This window comes from Littorina saxatilis, linkage group LG9, assembly GCF_037325665.1.
Source record: "Littorina saxatilis isolate snail1 linkage group LG9, US_GU_Lsax_2.0, whole genome shotgun sequence".
Lineage (NCBI taxonomy): Eukaryota > Metazoa > Mollusca > Gastropoda > Littorinimorpha > Littorinidae > Littorina > Littorina saxatilis.
This window is the reverse complement of record NC_090253.1, coordinates 35,166,711-35,185,774: the sequence shown is the minus strand read 5'-3', so window position 1 is coordinate 35,185,774 and position 19,064 is coordinate 35,166,711. Positions and strand designations below refer to the sequence as shown.

Below are 19,064 nucleotides of genomic sequence, written 5' to 3'. Positions count from 1 at the left end.
TTCTAATATGCTCCCCCCAAAAAATGAACGACCCCCAAGCAACTGAGTGGCGTCCCTGATGTCATACGACTCAAAGTGACTAGTTGGTTCCCTCATTCGCAAAAAAATAAAGTTGGCATGTTATTTCTTGCAATGTACCTGCATTCATCTGGGAGGTTGGTGCTATAATTACATGGTAAGAATGTTTTGAAGCCTTCGCGTGTTATGTTTACATCGTAGTTATCTTGAAATATGCGAAACCCGTTCATTTCAGTCCTGAACTGATGGTGTCGTCTGCTACATATACAAGTAGGACAGTCTATTGAATCAGTCGACTTCCAAATGCTGCTTTGTCCAGCTCGAAATATGTCAGACAAAAATCTTCTGTTTTTAGCCGCGGGAAATTTTAAGGTCAAGCATCATTGTTTGGTGATATGGAGACGATAAGCTACATGACACTACCACAGCGGCTGAGAAGAATGTTCGGAAGTCGAAAAAAGAGGCACATATTCACTGTGGCACAGGCGCATGAAGTCTGTCAGAAAAAAAAACACTTCTGCTTTTAGCCGCGGGAAATTTAGGGTCTAGCATCATTTGGTAATGTGATAAGCTACATGTCACTAACACGGAGGATGAGAAGAATCTTCTTAAATGAAAAGAAGGGGCACAGCCTCGCTTTGGAAAAGGGCGGAAGAATACGCTCTCTAGCGCTAACAGTTTTAAGCGCATTGCCATTAGCCAATCAACTGTTTCACATCAGTCATGTGACACCAGTACTTACTGACAATTATTATTATTATTACTTCGTCAGTAGGTGTTCAATGTTCATTGTCAGCAACTATGAAAGACTGTATTACAGGCTCTTATGGACAAGTCTCCAGGGGGCGGGTTGAGAGAGTCGCACAAAAGTAGTGCGTACAGCAGCAGGAACGCTCACACTGACGCAGAGGCACCGCAGCGTTACGCCCAGCACTCTTCTCACTTTGAACAAGATGAAGGGGCGAGTCAGCAGTACGTCAGCAGACTACCCTCTCATTTCGAGAGTTCCACACGTTCTGCACAAGAAGGATCAAGGCAGAGATCATCCAGGGACAGTCACAGATCCAGGGCTGAAAGTGGTGGAGAGAAGCAGCTGCGGGGAGGTGTTTACAGCAGCCCTATGCCCTTAGGCAAGACCAGGCTGTCCCAAAGAGAGGTAAGGACTTCAGACTTCAATGAACACTACCGGCAATTTTTCTCACAAGATAATGTTTGCAGGGTGACATTTGTTTTGACAAAGAGTGGTGTAAACAATGCCAACACTTGTATGAAGCTTGAGCTATTTTGCAGACGTGCTTAAAATCTTGCAAGTTCTATTTGTGACTGTGGAATTATTTTGGTGTGTTGTTACTGTGTACAGGTGTCAGATGAGGATGGTGAGAGCAGGCAGAGAGATGGGGAGTCGGACAGGGCCAGGTGGTCACAGACCTCCCTGCACTTACACACTGACCACACTGCAACCAGCTCCCAATCACCTTTACAGGACCAGGTCTTGTCGCCCAGGTCGGTCAATGGCAAATTATTCTATTTTTGTGTATCTACATTTCCTTCTCCTTGTTTATCTATATATATATACGACTAGTGTCTGTCTGTCTGTCTGTCTGTCTGTTCGCGATGCACGGCCAAAGTTCTCGGTGAATCTTTTTCAAATTTGGACACCGTATTCAGCTACACCCCGGACACAACCTCATCGATGAGATATTTCAACATGTGCTCTCAGCGCACAGCGCTGTGCGCGCTGAACCGATTTTTTGTTGTTGTTGTTGTCGGGATCCACTACCAGTAACTCTTCCTTATCTTCTCCAGTGTTTTCAGCCGCGATTATCTCCCTTCCACCGTGTGGCGTCAATCCATATTCCCGTTACTACGTTACTATTTTTAGAAGGTCACTGCACGTTACTATTTTTAGAAGGTCTCCAGTGTTTTGCGCGTTTATCTCCTTTCCTTTCCCAGCCTGGTATTCGGCTCTACTTCTTCCCGGCGAAGCGGGTAATCATCTAGTGAATTATATTTAGCCTACCACAAACACACACCCAGCCCCCCTAATTTATAAACATGCTAAGGAATTGTTTGGGTCTGGGTCCGTGTATGACTGTTAACAGGATTGTTTATATTCAGTCAGTATTATTCAGCCTGACGATAAACATACTTCTTAAATATTCAAGTAATAGAATCCTGAAAATAAAGCATGTGGAAGAATAGAATATTGTGAGGGGGAAGTTATGGTAGTGCAGTACAAATGCAGAATAAATGTGCAGTTACGTGTATTTGTTATTCACTAACAGCAACTTGTGTCTTGACTGTGACGAACAATCCATTGTGTCCTTTTAAAATGACTGATAAAGTGAGTGTGTTTGGGCAGGACGAGACTGAGCCTGCGTGAGAAGCATGCCAAGCACATGGCGGACCTGCGAGCGTACTATGAGGCGGAGGTCCAGGATCTTCGCCACAAGCTGGGCACCATGACCGGGGACCCCCTGATGTCATTCTCTGTGCCTGGAGGCAGAGAGACGGCCAGAGAACGCATCCTGCAAGAGGAGATCCACGGTCTGCGACAACAGCTGAGGGAACTGCAGGATTCCCTGGATGATGCTCACATGTTTGTCTTCTCCCTTGCTGTCTTGTATTCATGCTACAGTTACAGTCCCTTTCTTCATCTTTAACGTTTTCTGTGTTTTTTCCCCTTTTTGGAGGGGGGGGAGGGGGGGAAGGGATACTCTCGTTTGCCTTGGTGCTGCTGGCATGTTAATATTGTTTCATTCTTTCTTTTATTGTGCAATATTTGGCGAACTTCAATGGTGCAGAAACTATTCTGGAAGGTACTTTTCAAGCATGAGTGCTAACATGCTTCCCCAGTCAAAAAAATTGCATTGATGTAATGACACAGCTAAATGAATAATGTACAGTCTTAATAGTTTGCCACTGTCTTTGTCTGCTGTTCCTTTGTACTCTTTGTGGACAGGGAGACTTCCATTGCCTTGCTTAATGTTTGTATGTTGTTGTTTGTTTTTCAGACACAACCGAGAGTTAGAACAGAAGTTGCAAGGGTTGGAAATCAGAGCTGTGAGTACAAGATCTATTAGGCCTACAAGATAATTATTTGTTAAGCTATGGTTGCTCAGTGATAAAAGCATTGTTGCATACATCAATTCTTCTTTTTCTGCCTTCCTGAGCTTTTTATTCTCAGGGTCACCATATGGTGAGAGGTTTGTGTGCCACACAGCTTTTTATCCTAGCGCATGGGCAGCGGTACACCTTTTATTTATTTATTAAGGAGATTTCTATTGCGCATAACTAAAAGCACAATGCGCTTTTCCAGGGTATGCAGGCTAGATATCTGTCCCAAGACTTTCACTGGAAACTCCGGATATTTAACGCATTTTTCATTCATTTGTACACGAGGATGGTATGATTTCCATCCGCTTAGAGTCTGCATCAAACATTAGTCTGGGAAATACAGAAGAAGAAAAATGGCGGAGCCGGGCCTTGAACCCACCGACCCACCGAAAGTGACAAACTTGGTACAAAGCCAGTGCGCTACCAATTGACTGGCGGCCCCAGCCCAACTCAAATAGTTTTAAGAGCATCATGGTGTCTTTGTGGATTATTATTGGAAATCCTCATGTTGAGCAGTCGTTTAGCTTTGCAGCTCATGAAGTCATTGAAAATCCTGTATGTTTACAGGATAAATCTTACTACATCTTGACTGTTCTGATGGATAGGGTTTAAAGGCACACACCCCCCTCACAGAAGGTTTACAGAATGATGACATCTTGTCACTAAAACAGCTAACTAACCTGATGGAACACCCTCACAATAGCATTCAACAACATTAAATGACACAGATCACATGAATGGCTATTTAGCAGGCATAAACCACACACCAATTCTCATGGTTTATTCACCCCTGCGCCATCGGGGCCCCGTGTGATCCACTTTATTCATACATGACTTATTGAGTTGTCTGCGGTTTCAAAGCGACTCTAGATCTGTAGTAGCATGTTTTTGTGTACGTACCTCTGAACCTAAAATACAACAAATGACTGATAGTGACACAAACCAAGTGGCGGTCGACTCAAAGAAATTGTAGGAATGTGTTGAAACACCGTCTGCTTGGGCTATGGTAAGATGCAGCTCATGTGATGTGATAAAAGCCCTGTTGTGGCAGTACATTTTCTTTTTTTATGCACACAGTACTCAATCTACCAGGCACAGCAACTAACAGTATCAAATGTTCAAAATCTCAAGTCAACTAGCATTACAAAAAGGGGACAGTTGCATGGTTTTTGGTAGCATGAAAAGAGCTGCATCTTACACATACCAGTCAACTCATTCACCCAACTCGCTTGACCTATCCGGGCTCCCTACTTTCAGACTTTCAAAACTTGGAATTGTACTGACTTTGTCTTGATGATAAAAAGAATTCTTTTGTGTTTTAACAATGTTGGTCTCACAAACTGTCTCACATACTGTCAATTCATTCTCTAGATTTTAAAGTTAGATCTAGCGCCATAACAGGGCATCCGGATGGTAGCTATATGACAATGCGAAATAAATTCTTTGAAAAATGCTCTCTCTCTATGGAGAGCACCTAGGGTGTTCCCTGGCGGCAAGCGTTCAAACTAAAGCGTGTTTGTACTGTAGGTAACAGCCTGGCGGTGTGTGTGATCAAAAACTAAGGTTTAAAGGAGTGGGCCTTTAATTTTTGTTTTAATGCTACCTGTTATTATGGCAGGCTGACTATGCGGAGCGCTATGAGGAGTCGCAACAGAACGTGCTGAAGCTGAAGAACCGTCTGGAAGAACTGCACTCCTACGCCAAGGACAGAGAGTCAGTGCTGGAGCAAGTTCAGTCTAGTGAACGCAGACAGGCTGCAGCTCTGCAGGAAATGTACAAGGTGATGAGCTTGCTGTTCATCATCATCATGATAGTGATGAGGATGAGGAATGCACGTCAGTGACAGAATCCAAGCATCTGAAAACAGTTGATTTGCCAGTGACCAGACTTACCTTGAACATGACAACCTCCCTTCTGCCCCCCCCCCCCCCCCTCCCCCTCCCCCACTGTAACAAAAATCAGACTGGATTAGGAGCTGCCTGAGAGCTTTTGTTCATAAAATATCACAAGATGATTGTAGAGTCCATTTTATTCATGTCAAAACAATTAAATGAACTGGTTAATTTCAGTAGAGAACATGTTGAAATAGTTATTGAAAGAAGATTGTGACAGCTTCATGTGTTGATGATGACTTATGTATGATATGTGTTGCAGGCCCAAGAGGAGCAAGGAGAAGCTGCTAGAAGAGACAAGACGGCGTTGAAAAGAGTGAGTTCTGTGTAAACAACTTGAACTAACAGTTGCCTTGTGCTACCCTGCCTAAAATCATATTGCTTGCCATGATTTTGTTTACGTAATTATTTGTTAATCCACTGTTTACAGCAGGTATTTCACAGAGTTGTGAAGTTATACTGGCTTGTTTTAAATTCTGTTATCCAAGTGTCATTTGTGAATGTGTGTTCAGTGGTACCTGTGATAAAAGGACACCCTTGGGACTAGCCAAAAGTGACCCTATATTGCATGTGGCCTGTCATGACTGTCACGTTTCACTATATCACATAAGGTGATTATGAAACGGTTAGTTACTTCTAACTAACTAACCACACCACGATCCACTCTCGCAGTCATACAATTAAATAGAAACAACAAAAGTATAAGTTTCAGACGCCTGTTTATGTAATAACTCGCCACCTCCCTCGAGACTTCACTCCAAAATATGTTCTTTTACGTTCAAAACGTAAAAACAGTGGTCACTGACAAAATGCCAGTTAGAATATAGAAAATTATAGTAACACGCTGATCCCGTGTAAAGTTAGGAAAATATAGCTGATCTGCCTAAAAGTGCTAACTTATGCAGGTGTCACACACCCCACGTTGTCACCGCTCGAATGTAATCATAAATAGAAAAGATGACAACGGTGGTAAACAGGGTGCAAAGACATGGTGCACTTAGCTTTTTCTTCTGCCACTGAGTGGACGGCCTGTAATTAGTCTTTAGTCTCCACAACTGCTCCGTCGAATGAAGTGCTGGTTAGCGTGGTGACGAAGCAGGGAACAGTGGAGACATCAGGCGCCTCACTCAGTCGCTGGTTAGCCGGTTAACTGGTTACAACACCCCGCGGACGATCCGGTTACAGCATCCCGCAGATTAACAGCGTCCCGCAGATAGGCAGCAGAAAACAGCCAGCAACAGTAGCAGGTAGAAATGAAGAAAGGCTGCAACAAAAAGCCTCGGTGCACTAGACATGTCATGCTACCCCTCACACCCCACCTTTAAACATGTCACCCTGACATATTTCATCGAGCACGTGGGCCTGCACAAACGGACTTTTACAACAACAAATCAGCTATTTCCCTTCCTTCTCTCCATATCTGCAAAAACCATATACAGATTAGTATTTTAGCGTCACAAAGAGCAAATTATGCGCTAACCTGGAAAGAACAACAGAGAGTATTTCATTCCACAAACACAGACTCGTCAACAGCGTTAAATAATGATTTATTACCTCAAAAGCCTATGTAGGTAGCTCTCTCATTGAAGCGAAAACTGCTTCCTCCTTTGAATGGCACCTGTTCGTCAACAGCGATACCCCATTCACCCTCTTGCTGAATACTTTATGCGGTGAAAATACCTTCCCGCACAGCGAAGAGAATTTGACGACCCGTCAACGTCAGACCGCATGTGAACGGAGAGAAAGTGGTCTCAAACTGAAGTTTCCTGAAGCCCTCCTGTACATATGCAGAGCGGCGCGTTGAATATCAATGCAGAACTCAAAGCGATGAAATCCATCAAACTAGCAGGAAATATAAGACACCGACCGTTCTCCCCAGCGCTGAGTTTTCGAGTGTCCAGTTTACATGTCTCAGACAGACAACCTTGACGAAAATCACGTGACTAACCCTGTCACTTCCCAAGTTCAGCTATCGACAATTCTGCCTCGACAGCAGAAATCACCCCCGTGAAATCCGTGCAACACAAAATACCCGTGTTCGTTTTGCGCTGTCAGCAAAACCCACAACCGTTGACAGAAAGCACAGGCGCTTTCTATCGCAATTGACCAAGAGAAGGCACCCCACCGAGTGACACTTTCTTGATCCATGTCACTAGATCGTGACAATGACAGGTACATTTTGGTAAAGATAATAAACAAAGGGACAGCCGAAGGTGTCCTTTCATGGAAGATGTCCTCTCATCAGAGGGGCCTCGCATCGCAGGTACCGCTGTATATGCATTTTTATTTTTATGTAATTGTTGAGGATGCTTTGATAAAAAGTTACACCGCAGTTAGAATGTCCATTCTAACTGCGGTGTAACTTTTTATCAAAGCATCCTCAACAATTACATAAAAATAAAAATGCATATACAGCGGTACCTGCGATGCGAGGCCCCTCTGATGAGAGGACATCTTCCATGAAAGGACACCTTCGGCTGTCCCTTTGTTTATTATCTTTACCAAAATGTACCTGTCATTGTCACGATCTAGTGACATGGATCAAGAAAGTGTCACTCGGTGGGGTGCCTTCTCTTGGTCAATTGCGATAGAAAGCGCCTGTGCTTTCTGTCAACGGTTGTGGGTTTTGCTGACAGCGCAAAACGAACACGGGTATTTTGTGTTGCACGGATTTCACGGGGGTGATTTCTGCTGTCGAGGCAGAATTGTCGATAGCTGAACTGGGGTATGTGACAGGGTTAGTCACGTGATTTCGTCAAGGTTGTCTGTCTGAGACATGTTAACTGGACACTCGAAAACTCAGCGCTGGGGAGAACGGTCGGTGTCATATATTTCCTGCTAGTTTGATGGATTTCATCGCTTTGATTTCTGCATTGATATTCAACGCGCCGCTCTGCATATGTACAGGAGGGCTTCAGGAAACTTCAGTTTGAGACCACTTTCTCTCCGTTCACATGCGGTCTGACGTTGACGGGTCGTCAAATTCTCTTCGCTGTGCGGGAAGCCATTTTCACCGCATAAAGTATTCAGCAAGAGGGTGAATGGGGTATCGCTGTTGACGAACAGGTGCCATTCAAAGGAGGAAGCAGTTTTCGCTTCAATGAGAGAGCTACCTACATAGGCTTTTGAGGTAATAAATCATTATTTAACGCTGTTGACGAGTCTGTGTTTGTGGAATGAAATACTCTCTGTTGTTCTCTCCAGGTTAGCGCATAATTTGCTCTTTGTGACGCTAAAATACTAATCTGTATATGGTTTTTGCAGATATGGAGAGAAGGAAGGGGAATAGCTGATTTGTTGTTGTAAAAGTCCGTTTGTGCAGGCCCACGTGCTCGATGAAATATGTCAGGGTGACATGTTTAAAGGTGGGGTGTGAGGGGTAGCATGACATGTCTAGTGCACCGAGGCTTTTTGTTGCAGCCTTTCTTCATTTCTACCTGCTACTGTTGCTGGCTGTTGTCTGCTGCCTATCTGCGGGACGCTGTTAATCTGCGGGATGCTGTAACCGGATCGTCCGCGGGGTATTGTAACCAGTTAACCGGCTAACCAGCGACTGAGTGAGGCGCCTGATATCTCCACTGTTCCCTGCTTCGTCACCACGCTAACCAGCACTTCATTCGACGGAGCAGTTGTGGAGACTAAAGACTAATTACAGGCCGTCCACTCAGTGGCAGAAGAAAAAGCTAAGTGCACCATGTCTTTGCACCCTGTTTACCACCGTTGTCATCTTTTCTATTTATGATTACATTCGAGCGGTGACAACGTGGGGTGTGTGACACCTGCATAAATTAGCACTTTTAGGCAGATCAGCTATATTTTCCTAACTTTACACGGGATCAGCGTGTTACTATAATTTTCTATACTTTAACTGGCATTTTTTGTCAGTGACACATGGTGTTTACGTTTTGAAAAGAACATATTTTGAGTGAAGTCTCGAGGGAGGTGGCGAGTTATTACATAAACAGGCGTCTGGAACTTATACTTTTGTTGTTTCTATTTAATTGTATGACTGCGAGAGTGGATCGTGGTGTGGTTAGTTAGTTAGAAGTAACTAACCGTTTCATAATCACCTTATGTGATATAGTGAAACGTGACAGTCATGACAGGCCACATGCAATATAGGGTCACTTTTGGCTAGTCCCAAGGGTGTCCTTTTATCACAGGTACCACTGAACACACATTCACAAATGACACTTGGATAACAGAATTTAAAACAAGCCAGTATAACTTCACAACTCTGTGAAATACCTGCTGTAAACAGTGGATTAACAAATAATTACGTAAACAAAATCATGGCAAGCAATATGATTTTAGGCAGGGTAGCACAAGGCAACTGTTAGTTCAAGTTGTTTACACAGAACTCACTCTTTTCAACGCCGTCTTGTCTCTTCTAGCAGCTTCTCCTTGCTCCTCTTGGGCCTGCAACACATATCATACATAAGTCATCATCAACACATGAAGCTGTCACAATCTTCTTTCAATAACTATTTCAACATGTTCTCTACTGAAATTAACCAGTTCATTTAATTGTTTTGACATGAATAAAATGGACTCTACAATCATCTTGTGATATTTTATGAACAAAAGCTCTCAGGCAGCTCCTAATCCAGTCTGATTTTTGTTACAGTGGGGGAGGGGGAGGGGGGGGGGGGGGGGCAGAAGGGAGGTTGTCATGTTCAAGGTAAGTCTGGTCACTGGCAAATCAACTGTTTTCAGATGCTTGGATTCTGTCACTGACGTGCATTCCTCATCCTCATCACTATCATGATGATGATGAACAGCAAGCTCATCACCTTGTACATTTCCTGCAGAGCTGCAGCCTGTCTGCGTTCACTAGACTGAACTTGCTCCAGCACTGACTCTCTGTCCTTGGCGTAGGAGTGCAGTTCTTCCAGACGGTTCTTCAGCTTCAGCACGTTCTGTTGCGACTCCTCATAGCGCTCCGCATAGTCAGCCTGCCATAATAACAGGTAGCATTAAAACAAAAATTAAAGGCCCACTCCTTTAAACCTTAGTTTTTGATCACACACACCGCCAGGCTGTTACCTACAGTACAAACACGCTTTAGTTTGAACGCTTGCCGCCAGGGAACACCCTAGGTGCTCTCCATAGAGAGAGAGCATTTTTCAAAGAATTTATTTCGCATTGTCATATAGCTACCATCCGGATGCCCTGTTATGGCGCTAGATCTAACTTTAAAATCTAGAGAATGAATTGACAGTATGTGAGACAGTTTGTGAGACCAACATTGTTAAAACACAAAAGAATTCTTTTTATCATCAAGACAAAGTCAGTACAATTCCAAGTTTTGAAAGTCTGAAAGTAGGGAGCCCGGATAGGTCAAGCGAGTTGGGTGAATGAGTTGACTGGTATGTGTAAGATGCAGCTCTTTTCATGCTACCAAAAACCATGCAACTGTCCCCTTTTTGTAATGCTAGTTGACTTGAGATTTTGAACATTTGATACTGTTAGTTGCTGTGCCTGGTAGATTGAGTACTGTGTGCATAAAAAAAGAAAATGTACTGCCACAACAGGGCTTTTATCACATCACATGAGCTGCATCTTACCATAGCCCAAGCAGACGGTGTTTCAACACATTCCTACAATTTCTTTGAGTCGACCGCCACTTGGTTTGTGTCACTATCAGTCATTTGTTGTATTTTAGGTTCAGAGGTACGTACACAAAAACATGCTACTACAGATCTAGAGTCGCTTTGAAACCGCAGACAACTCAATAAGTCATGTATGAATAAAGTGGATCACACGGGGCCCCGATGGCGCAGGGGTGAATAAACCATGAGAATTGGTGTGTGGTTTATGCCTGCTAAATAGCCATTCATGTGATCTGTGTCATTTAATGTTGTTGAATGCTATTGTGAGGGTGTTCCATCAGGTTAGTTAGCTGTTTTAGTGACAAGATGTCATCATTCTGTAAACCTTCTGTGAGGGGGGTGTGTGCCTTTAAACCCTATCCATCAGAACAGTCAAGATGTAGTAAGATTTATCCTGTAAACATACAGGATTTTCAATGACTTCATGAGCTGCAAAGCTAAACGACTGCTCAACATGAGGATTTCCAATAATAATCCACAAAGACACCATGATGCTCTTAAAACTATTTGAGTTGGGCTGGGGCCGCCAGTCAATTGGTAGCGCACTGGCTTTGTACCAAGTTTGTCACTTTCGGTGGGTCGGTGGGTTCAAGGCCCGGCTCCGCCATTTTTCTTCTTCTGTATTTCCCAGACTAATGTTTGATGCAGACTCTAAGCGGATGGAAATCATACCATCCTCGTGTACAAATGAATGAAAAATGCGTTAAATATCCGGAGTTTCCAGTGAAAGTCTTGGGACAGATATCTAGCCTGCATACCCTGGAAAAGCGCATTGTGCTTTTAGTTATGCGCAATAGAAATCTCCTTAATAAATAAATAAAAGGTGTACCGCTGCCCATGCGCTAGGATAAAAAGCTGTGTGGCACACAAACCTCTCACCATATGGTGACCCTGAGAATAAAAAGCTCAGGAAGGCAGAAAAAGAAGAATTGATGTATGCAACAATGCTTTTATCACTGAGCAACCATAGGTTAACAAATAATTATCTTGTAGGCCTAATAGATCTTGTACTCACAGCTCTGATTTCCAACCCTTGCAACTTCTGTTCTAACTCTCGGTTGTGTCTGAAAAACAAACAACAACATACAAACATTAAGCAAGGCAATGGAAGTCTCCCTGTCCACAAAGAGTACAAAGGAACAGCAGACAAAGACAGTGGCAAACTATTAAGACTGTACATTATTCATTTAGCTGTGTCATTACATCAATGCAATTTTTTTGACTGGGGAAGCATGTTAGCACTCATGCTTGAAAAGTACCTTCCAGAATAGTTTCTGCACCATTGAAGTTCGCCAAATATTGCACAATAAAAGAAAGAATGAAACAATATTAACATGCCAGCAGCACCAAGGCAAACGAGAGTATCCCTTCCCCCCCCTCCAAAAAGGGGAAAAAACACAGAAAACGTTAAAGATGAAGAAAGGGACTGTAACTGTAGCATGAATACAAGACAGCAAGGGAGAAGACAAACATGTGAGCATCATCCAGGGAATCCTGCAGTTCCCTCAGCTGTTGTCGCAGACCGTGGATCTCCTCTTGCAGGATGCGTTCTCTGGCCGTCTCTCTGCCTCCAGGCACAGAGAATGACATCAGGGGGTCCCCGGTCATGGTGCCCAGCTTGTGGCGAAGATCCTGGACCTCCGCCTCATAGTACGCTCGCAGGTCCGCCATGTGCTTGGCATGCTTCTCACGCAGGCTCAGTCTCGTCCTGCCCAAACACACTCACTTTATCAGTCATTTTAAAAGGACACAATGGATTGTTCGTCACAGTCAAGACACAAGTTGCTGTTAGTGAATAACAAATACACGTAACTGCACATTTATTCTGCATTTGTACTGCACTACCATAACTTACCCCTCACAATATTCTATTCTTCCACATGCTTTATTTTCAGGATTCTATTACTTGAATATTTAAGAAGTATGTTTATCGTCAGGCTGAATAATACTGACTGAATATAAACAATCCTGTTAACAGTCATACACGGACCCAGACCCAAACAATTCCTTAGCATGTTTATAAATTAGGGGGGCTGGGTGTGTGTTTGTGGTAGGCTAAATATAATTCACTAGATGATTACCCGCTTCGCCGGGAAGAAGTAGAGCCGAATACCAGGCTGGGAAAGGAAAGGAGATAAACGCGCAAAACACTGGAGACCTTCTAAAAATAGTAACGTGCAGTGACCTTCTAAAAATAGTAACGTAGTAACGGGAATATGGATTGACGCCACACGGTGGAAGGGAGATAATCGCGGCTGAAAACACTGGAGAAGATAAGGAAGAGTTACTGGTAGTGGATCCCGACAACAACAACAACAACAAAAAATCGGTTCAGCGCGCACAGCGCTGTGCGCTGAGAGCACATGTTGAAATATCTCATCGATGAGGTTGTGTCCGGGGTGTAGCTGAATACGGTGTCCAAATTTGAAAAAGATTCACCGAGAACTTTGGCCGTGCATCGCGAACAGACAGACAGACAGACACTAGTCGTATATATATATAGATAAACAAGGAGAAGGAAATGTAGATACACAAAAATAGAATAATTTGCCATTGACCGACCTGGGCGACAAGACCTGGTCCTGTAAAGGTGATTGGGAGCTGGTTGCAGTGTGGTCAGTGTGTAAGTGCAGGGAGGTCTGTGACCACCTGGCCCTGTCCGACTCCCCATCTCTCTGCCTGCTCTCACCATCCTCATCTGACACCTGTACACAGTAACAACACACCAAAATAATTCCACAGTCACAAATAGAACTTGCAAGATTTTAAGCACGTCTGCAAAATAGCTCAAGCTTCATACAAGTGTTGGCATTGTTTACACCACTCTTTGTCAAAACAAATGTCACCCTGCAAACATTATCTTGTGAGAAAAATTGCCGGTAGTGTTCATTGAAGTCTGAAGTCCTTACCTCTCTTTGGGACAGCCTGGTCTTGCCTAAGGGCATAGGGCTGCTGTAAACACCTCCCCGCAGCTGCTTCTCTCCACCACTTTCAGCCCTGGATCTGTGACTGTCCCTGGATGATCTCTGCCTTGATCCTTCTTGTGCAGAACGTGTGGAACTCTCGAAATGAGAGGGTAGTCTGCTGACGTACTGCTGACTCGCCCCTTCATCTTGTTCAAAGTGAGAAGAGTGCTGGGCGTAACGCTGCGGTGCCTCTGCGTCAGTGTGAGCGTTCCTGCTGCTGTATGCACTACTTTTGTGCGACTCTCTCAACCCGCCCCCTGGAGACTTGTCCATAAGAGCCTGTAATACAGTCTTTCATAGTTGCTGACAATGAACATTGAACACCTACTGACGAAGTAATAATAATAATAATTGTCAGTAAGTACTGGTGTCACATGACTGATGTGAAACAGTTGATTGGTTAATGGCAATGCGCTTAAAACTGTTAGCGCTAACTTTTCCAGAGAGCATATTCTTCCGCCCTATTCCAAAGCGAGGCTGTGCCCCTTCTTTTGATTTGAGAAGATTCTTCTCATCCTCCGTGTTAGTGACATGTAGCTTATCATCTCCACATTACCAAATGATGCTTTACCCTAAATTTCCCGCGGCTAAAAGCAGAAGTGGTTTTTTTCTGACAGATTTCATGCGCCTGTGCCACAGTGAATATGTGCCTCTTCTTTCGACTTGCGAAGATTCTTCTCAGCCGCTGTGTTAGTGGCATGTAGCTTATCGTCTCCATATTACCAAACAATGATGCTTGACCCTAAAATTTCCCGCGGCTAAAAGCAGAAGGGTTTTATCTGACAGATTTCGAGCTGGACGAGGAGCAGCATTTGGAAGTCGACTGATTCAATAGACTGTTCTACTCGTATATGTAGCAGACGACACCATCAGTTCAGGACTGAAATGAACGGGTTTCGCATATTTCAAGATAACTACGATGTAAACATAACACGCGAAGGCTTCAAAACATTCTTACCATGTAATTATAGCACCAACCTCCCAGATGAATGCAGGTACATTGCAAGAAATAACATGCCAACTTTATTTTTTTGCGAATGAGGGAACCAACTAGTCACTTTGAGTCGTATGACATCAGGGGACGCCACTCAGTTGCTTGGGGGTCGTTCATTTTTTGGGGGAGCATATTAGAACATTTCGGTACATGTTGTTTTTTATACCAATAATTAATACTTAAAGTGAAACTGTATGCTAACGGGTACATTTCGCACAACTGTAACTCATACTGTTAGTTGCAAATCGATAAAACGGCACAGAGGGTAATCAAATCATAAAATGCAGGGTCGGCGATGAAACCGTCAATACCCCCGACATGTGCAAAGCCGACACACACACAAAAGTAGATCTAACTCGACCTGTCCACAATTTATCCAAACGCTGGCAGAAAAATGTGCCCTTTCAAACGTTCTAATCTATTGTCGTTACTGACAATATCGTTATTGAAACAATCACAGTGCGCTAAGAGATTTATAGAGCAAATCTTGAAAATAATTATTGAACTCAGCGCTTTGCGCTTCGTTCAATAATTAATTTTCTCGATTTGACCGGCCCCCGTAGCGCAGTGGTTAGCGCATTGGGCTGCGGGCCGGGAGGTCGTGGATTCGAATCCCATCAGGGTCATGTGGGTTTTTCGGGCTACGGTCGGCTCCTACCCAGAGTGGAAGTGCTATGGTTCCTATGGGAAGGCTGGGATCACACAGCCGAGTGTCATTCACTTAACGAATGCGACTTTGAGGGTGCTCAGGTTCTGTATACCTGACCAACACCGCAGGTGCAGCAGTTCTCGGGCCTGGTTGACACCAGGATATATTATGACAGTAAGCGTAGAGTGCTGCCCTGTCACGTAGTCTCAAAACCAAATTGGAAATCCAAAGCATCATCATTATAATCATCCTCATCTCATTAATCATCGAAAATATAAATTGTCCTTGCTCTTGTGGCCCTTCATGCCCGGAGCTCTCATGGTGACCTTGGTCTCAGTGTTCCTGTTCGATCCTTCCCTGAATAGTAGTTCTGCTGTCAGTCTTCAACGTGTGATGTTCTGGGGGGTCGACGGAGGGACGTGGTGGCGGTCTGCTCTTTGGAGGGGACGCTCACTCAGTCTGGCTCCGCGACTTAAAGTCAATGTCGTTTGTAGGGGGCATAGTAGGTAGTGGGCTGCGTCCGTTAGCTCGAAACAGACCCACTACTGAACACCGTCGAAGTGACTCAGCAGAAGTGCAGTGTCATCTTCCGAGGGTAGCCTACCACAGCGAACCGACATCCCCCTCTGGAGCGTCTGCAAAATCGACAAGTCTGGCAGCGGAACGAAATTCAGAGGTGGTTGGAGCAGTGAGTGCAGGGACGGGGCGGTGTGAGAGCACAACGGGACAAGGAACAGGTGTAAAGACAACAACAAACAAAAAAAAACACAAAAAAATTTCTCAATTTGCTCTATAAATCTCTTAGTGCACTGTGACGTCGCAATAACTTAAATAATAATGAACATTCTTATATAGTAATATCCATTGACAAAAGCAGTCTCAGGATGCTTAACAACATAAAAAGTAAAATCAGACATAAAAATTCAACATTTAACATTAATGTTACTCAAACGCAATAATCAAAATATATCTGATTTAACTGCAGATTTCTTTGTAATGATAACTGTATCCACAAAGAAACTCAAGTTCAAGAAAAGAACTTTAGCAGTACTTCACAGTCCACCACTTGGACACACGCTAACTTGTAAGTTTACCTGAGAGAAAAAAGCTTGAAAAAAAAAAGTCTTCTGCCAATGTGCACCAGCACTCTCCCTACATGTTGGCGTCATTACCTCACGATGCGTGTGGAGTTTCTCTCGTATAGCAGTTTGCTGGTTGATTAGATTCCCTTCCAGATGGCGCTGCATATCACTTATTATGCGCTGGTGTTGAGTGTACTGTGCCCGCAGTTCCCCCCGGTGCTCCTGCTCCAGCATGCGGTACATGGACAGCCAGCTCACCTGTCACAACACACGTGACACCTGTCATTACTTTCCTCCCCACAACAAGCTTTGGTGTCAAATGGACGACTTCAAAGCCCTCACCTGCGACAATCAGTGGGGGATTCACAAGCACAGTCAGTTTCCTGTCTGACCATTTCACTTTCAAATCATGGTGTGCAATGTACAGTATGCAGCAGCTGAATTCAGACAACCTCTGCTCTAATTTCATATGCTCTTATTGGTCATGAGTCCTATTTCAATTATGTTTTTCGGAAATAACAGGATTTTCACTGGTCTGGAAGAGTAAGAGCTGTATGCTGCGATCGGGACGAACAAATACTATGATGCGTTTGCTATGCAGTGTGCAATAAATATGATACCATTTTCTTCCGAAAATATAATCGTCGGAGCCAGGAATCGCCAGCGATGGCTTGCTGGTCACTGGAAGTGTTTGCTAAGCCCTTGTGATTTTAAAAAAAAAAAGGGCATCATATTGTGCGCACTCTGCATAAGGCAAAAAAATAAAAACAGTCTGTTTACGGTATCCCGACCGACCCTATTTTTTCGCGCGACCCTAGACTTTTTTTTGGCATTTGGGGAAAGAAAAAAAAATAAAGAAAACAAAAATTAAAACAAATTAAAAAAGTCTGTTTTTGGGCAAAATAACTTCAAAATATGTTTTTGGCATTTGGGAAAAAAAAAAAATAAATAAATTAAAAATTAAAAAAAAAAAGTCTGTTTTTTGGCAAAATAACTTAAAAATATAGGGGTTTTTTTGCAAAAAAATTAAAAAAAATAAATAAAAAAATCCCGACCTACCGACCCTATTTTTTTTTGCCTATGTTACCGTAAACAGACTATTATTTTTTTTGTGCCTAACATACACATCAGAGTTAGTTGTTCATCCCGATCACAGGAGACAGCCGATCAGAAGCATGGAACATGCTCGAGATGTTGTGAAAATCTTGTCCGAGGTCCAGGGGGGCTCTTACTCTTCCCGAACGCTGATAATCCTGACAGGTTATTTTCGAAAATTGTCAATTGCTGGTCTTCTTTCAGCAGACCCCAGCAGTAAATTGGAGCATTTCACATTTCCTAACAGGTAAAGTGTGCATCTGTAAAGTTGAATGAAATACAGAGCAGAGTAAGATACACACAAACATATGCACATTTTTTACATTAAGTCAAGTTTTGACAAAATGTTTTAACATAGACGGGGAATTGAGACGAGGGTCGTGGTGTATGTGTTTCTGTTTGTGTGTATGCATGTAAGTGTGTGTGTGTAGAGCGATTCGGAGGAAACTACTGGACCGATCTTCATGAAACTTTACATGAGTTCCTGAGTATGATATCCCCAGAGTTTTTTTTTCATTTTTTGTATAAATGTCTTTGATGACGTCATATTCGGCTTTTTGTGAAAGTTGAGGCAGCACTGTCACGCTCTCATTTTCTAACAAATTTTGTTGAAATTTTGGTCAAGCAATTTTCGACAAAGGCCGGACTTTGGTATTGCATTTCAGCTTGGAGGCTTAAAAATTTATTGATGAGTTTGCTCATTAAAGTTGTCATTAAAATCAAATTTTCCCAAAGCGATTTCAAAATTCATTGCATAGTATTCTTCATCAAATTCTGAATCAGAAAATATATACATATGTCATGTTTACTCTTAAAAATGTGATCGCAGTTAATGATCAAAGGTTGACGGGCACAGTGGCGAGGTGGCAAGACGTCGGCCTCTTAATCGGAAGGTCGTGAGTTCGAATCCCGGCCGCGGCCACCTGGTGGGGTAAGGGTAGAGGTTTTTCCGATCTCCCAGGTCAACTTATGTGCAGACCTGCTAGTGACTTAACCCCCTTCGTGTGTACAAGCAAGCACAAGACCAAATGCGCATGGAAAAGATCTTGTAATCCATGTCAAGAGTTCAGTGGGTTATAGAAACACAAAAATACCCTGCATGCTTCCCCCGAAATCGGCGTATGCTGCCTGAATGGCGGGGTAAAAATGGTCATACACGTAACAACCCACTAATGCAAAAACATGAATGAACGTGTGAGTTTCAGCCCATGAACGAAGAAGAAGAAGAAGAATGATCAAAGGTTAATTCGTACTACGATTCAAATTTTAGAAATCGATCCAAAAATGATTTCATCTTATTCTTATCCTGTATCATTTCCTGATTTCAAAAACATATAGATATGATATGTTGTATTCAAAACAAGCTCACAAAGTTAAAAAGAATACAGAAAAGCGCGCTTTCCTGCTTAACGCAATACACTACCGAGCTATTCTGGCGTGTCAATTTCACTTTGTTTTGGACGTGAAAAGTGAGTGATTTCCTTCTCGCTGGGATTGGCGAACCTGTCTTGTCTTGGTGAAAAAATGCAGTGAGTACAGTTTTATTCTGTGAGTTCGACAGCTTGACTAAATGTAGTAATTTCGCCTTACGCGACTTGTTTAACGTTATTCTTACCATGAATAGCTGTTCGATTGTGCA

General features: G+C 43.2%; 2 protein-coding genes across 5 annotated transcripts in view; one reads left to right on the top strand and one right to left on the bottom strand.

Moving 5' to 3' along the window:
* The window catches only part of LOC138977039 (uncharacterized), a 98,164-nt gene that overhangs the window by 27,557 nt on the left and 51,543 nt on the right, over nt 1–19,064 (bottom strand). For all 4 annotated transcript variants that reach the window (XR_011459215.1, XR_011459216.1, XR_011459217.1 and 1 more), the window contains exons 4-10: nt 16,421–16,588; nt 13,549–13,884; nt 13,202–13,344; nt 12,111–12,347; nt 11,655–11,703; nt 9,821–9,982; nt 9,393–9,446 (exon numbers count right to left, since the gene is read on the bottom strand). Coding sequence is in view for 1 of the 4 variants with exons in the window: in XM_070349942.1 (XP_070206043.1) it covers nt 9,393–9,446; nt 9,821–9,982; nt 11,655–11,703; nt 12,111–12,347; nt 13,202–13,344; nt 13,549–13,884; nt 16,421–16,588 (1,149 nt within the window). In the remaining 3 variants the exon portion in view is untranslated. The remainder of the gene's footprint in view (nt 1–9,392; nt 9,447–9,820; nt 9,983–11,654; nt 11,704–12,110; nt 12,348–13,201; nt 13,345–13,548; nt 13,885–16,420; nt 16,589–19,064) is intronic.
* On the top strand, nt 843–5,384 carry LOC138977412 (mitotic spindle assembly checkpoint protein MAD1-like). The gene is made up of 6 exons (XM_070350298.1): nt 843–1,174; nt 1,379–1,521; nt 2,381–2,617; nt 3,033–3,081; nt 4,754–4,915; nt 5,290–5,384. The coding sequence occupies exons 1-6, from the start codon at nt 845–847 to the stop codon at nt 5,356–5,358; spliced, it is 990 nt and encodes a 329-aa protein (XP_070206399.1). The 5' UTR covers nt 843–844; the 3' UTR covers nt 5,359–5,384.

What these genes read in the sequence shown, in the direction of transcription:
- LOC138977412 (XM_070350298.1), top strand. Translation starts at nt 845, where the DNA reads ATGGACAAGTCTCCAGGGGGCGGGTTGAGAGAGTCGCACAAAAGTAGT. An exon ending in AAGGGTTGGAAATCAGAGCT is followed by an intron (nt 3,082 to 4,753) that starts GTGAGTACAAGA and finishes TTATTATGGCAG; the next exon opens with GCTGACTATGCGGAGCGCTA. An exon ending in CTCTGCAGGAAATGTACAAG is followed by an intron (nt 4,916 to 5,289) that starts GTGATGAGCTTG and finishes TATGTGTTGCAG; the next exon opens with GCCCAAGAGGAGCAAGGAGA.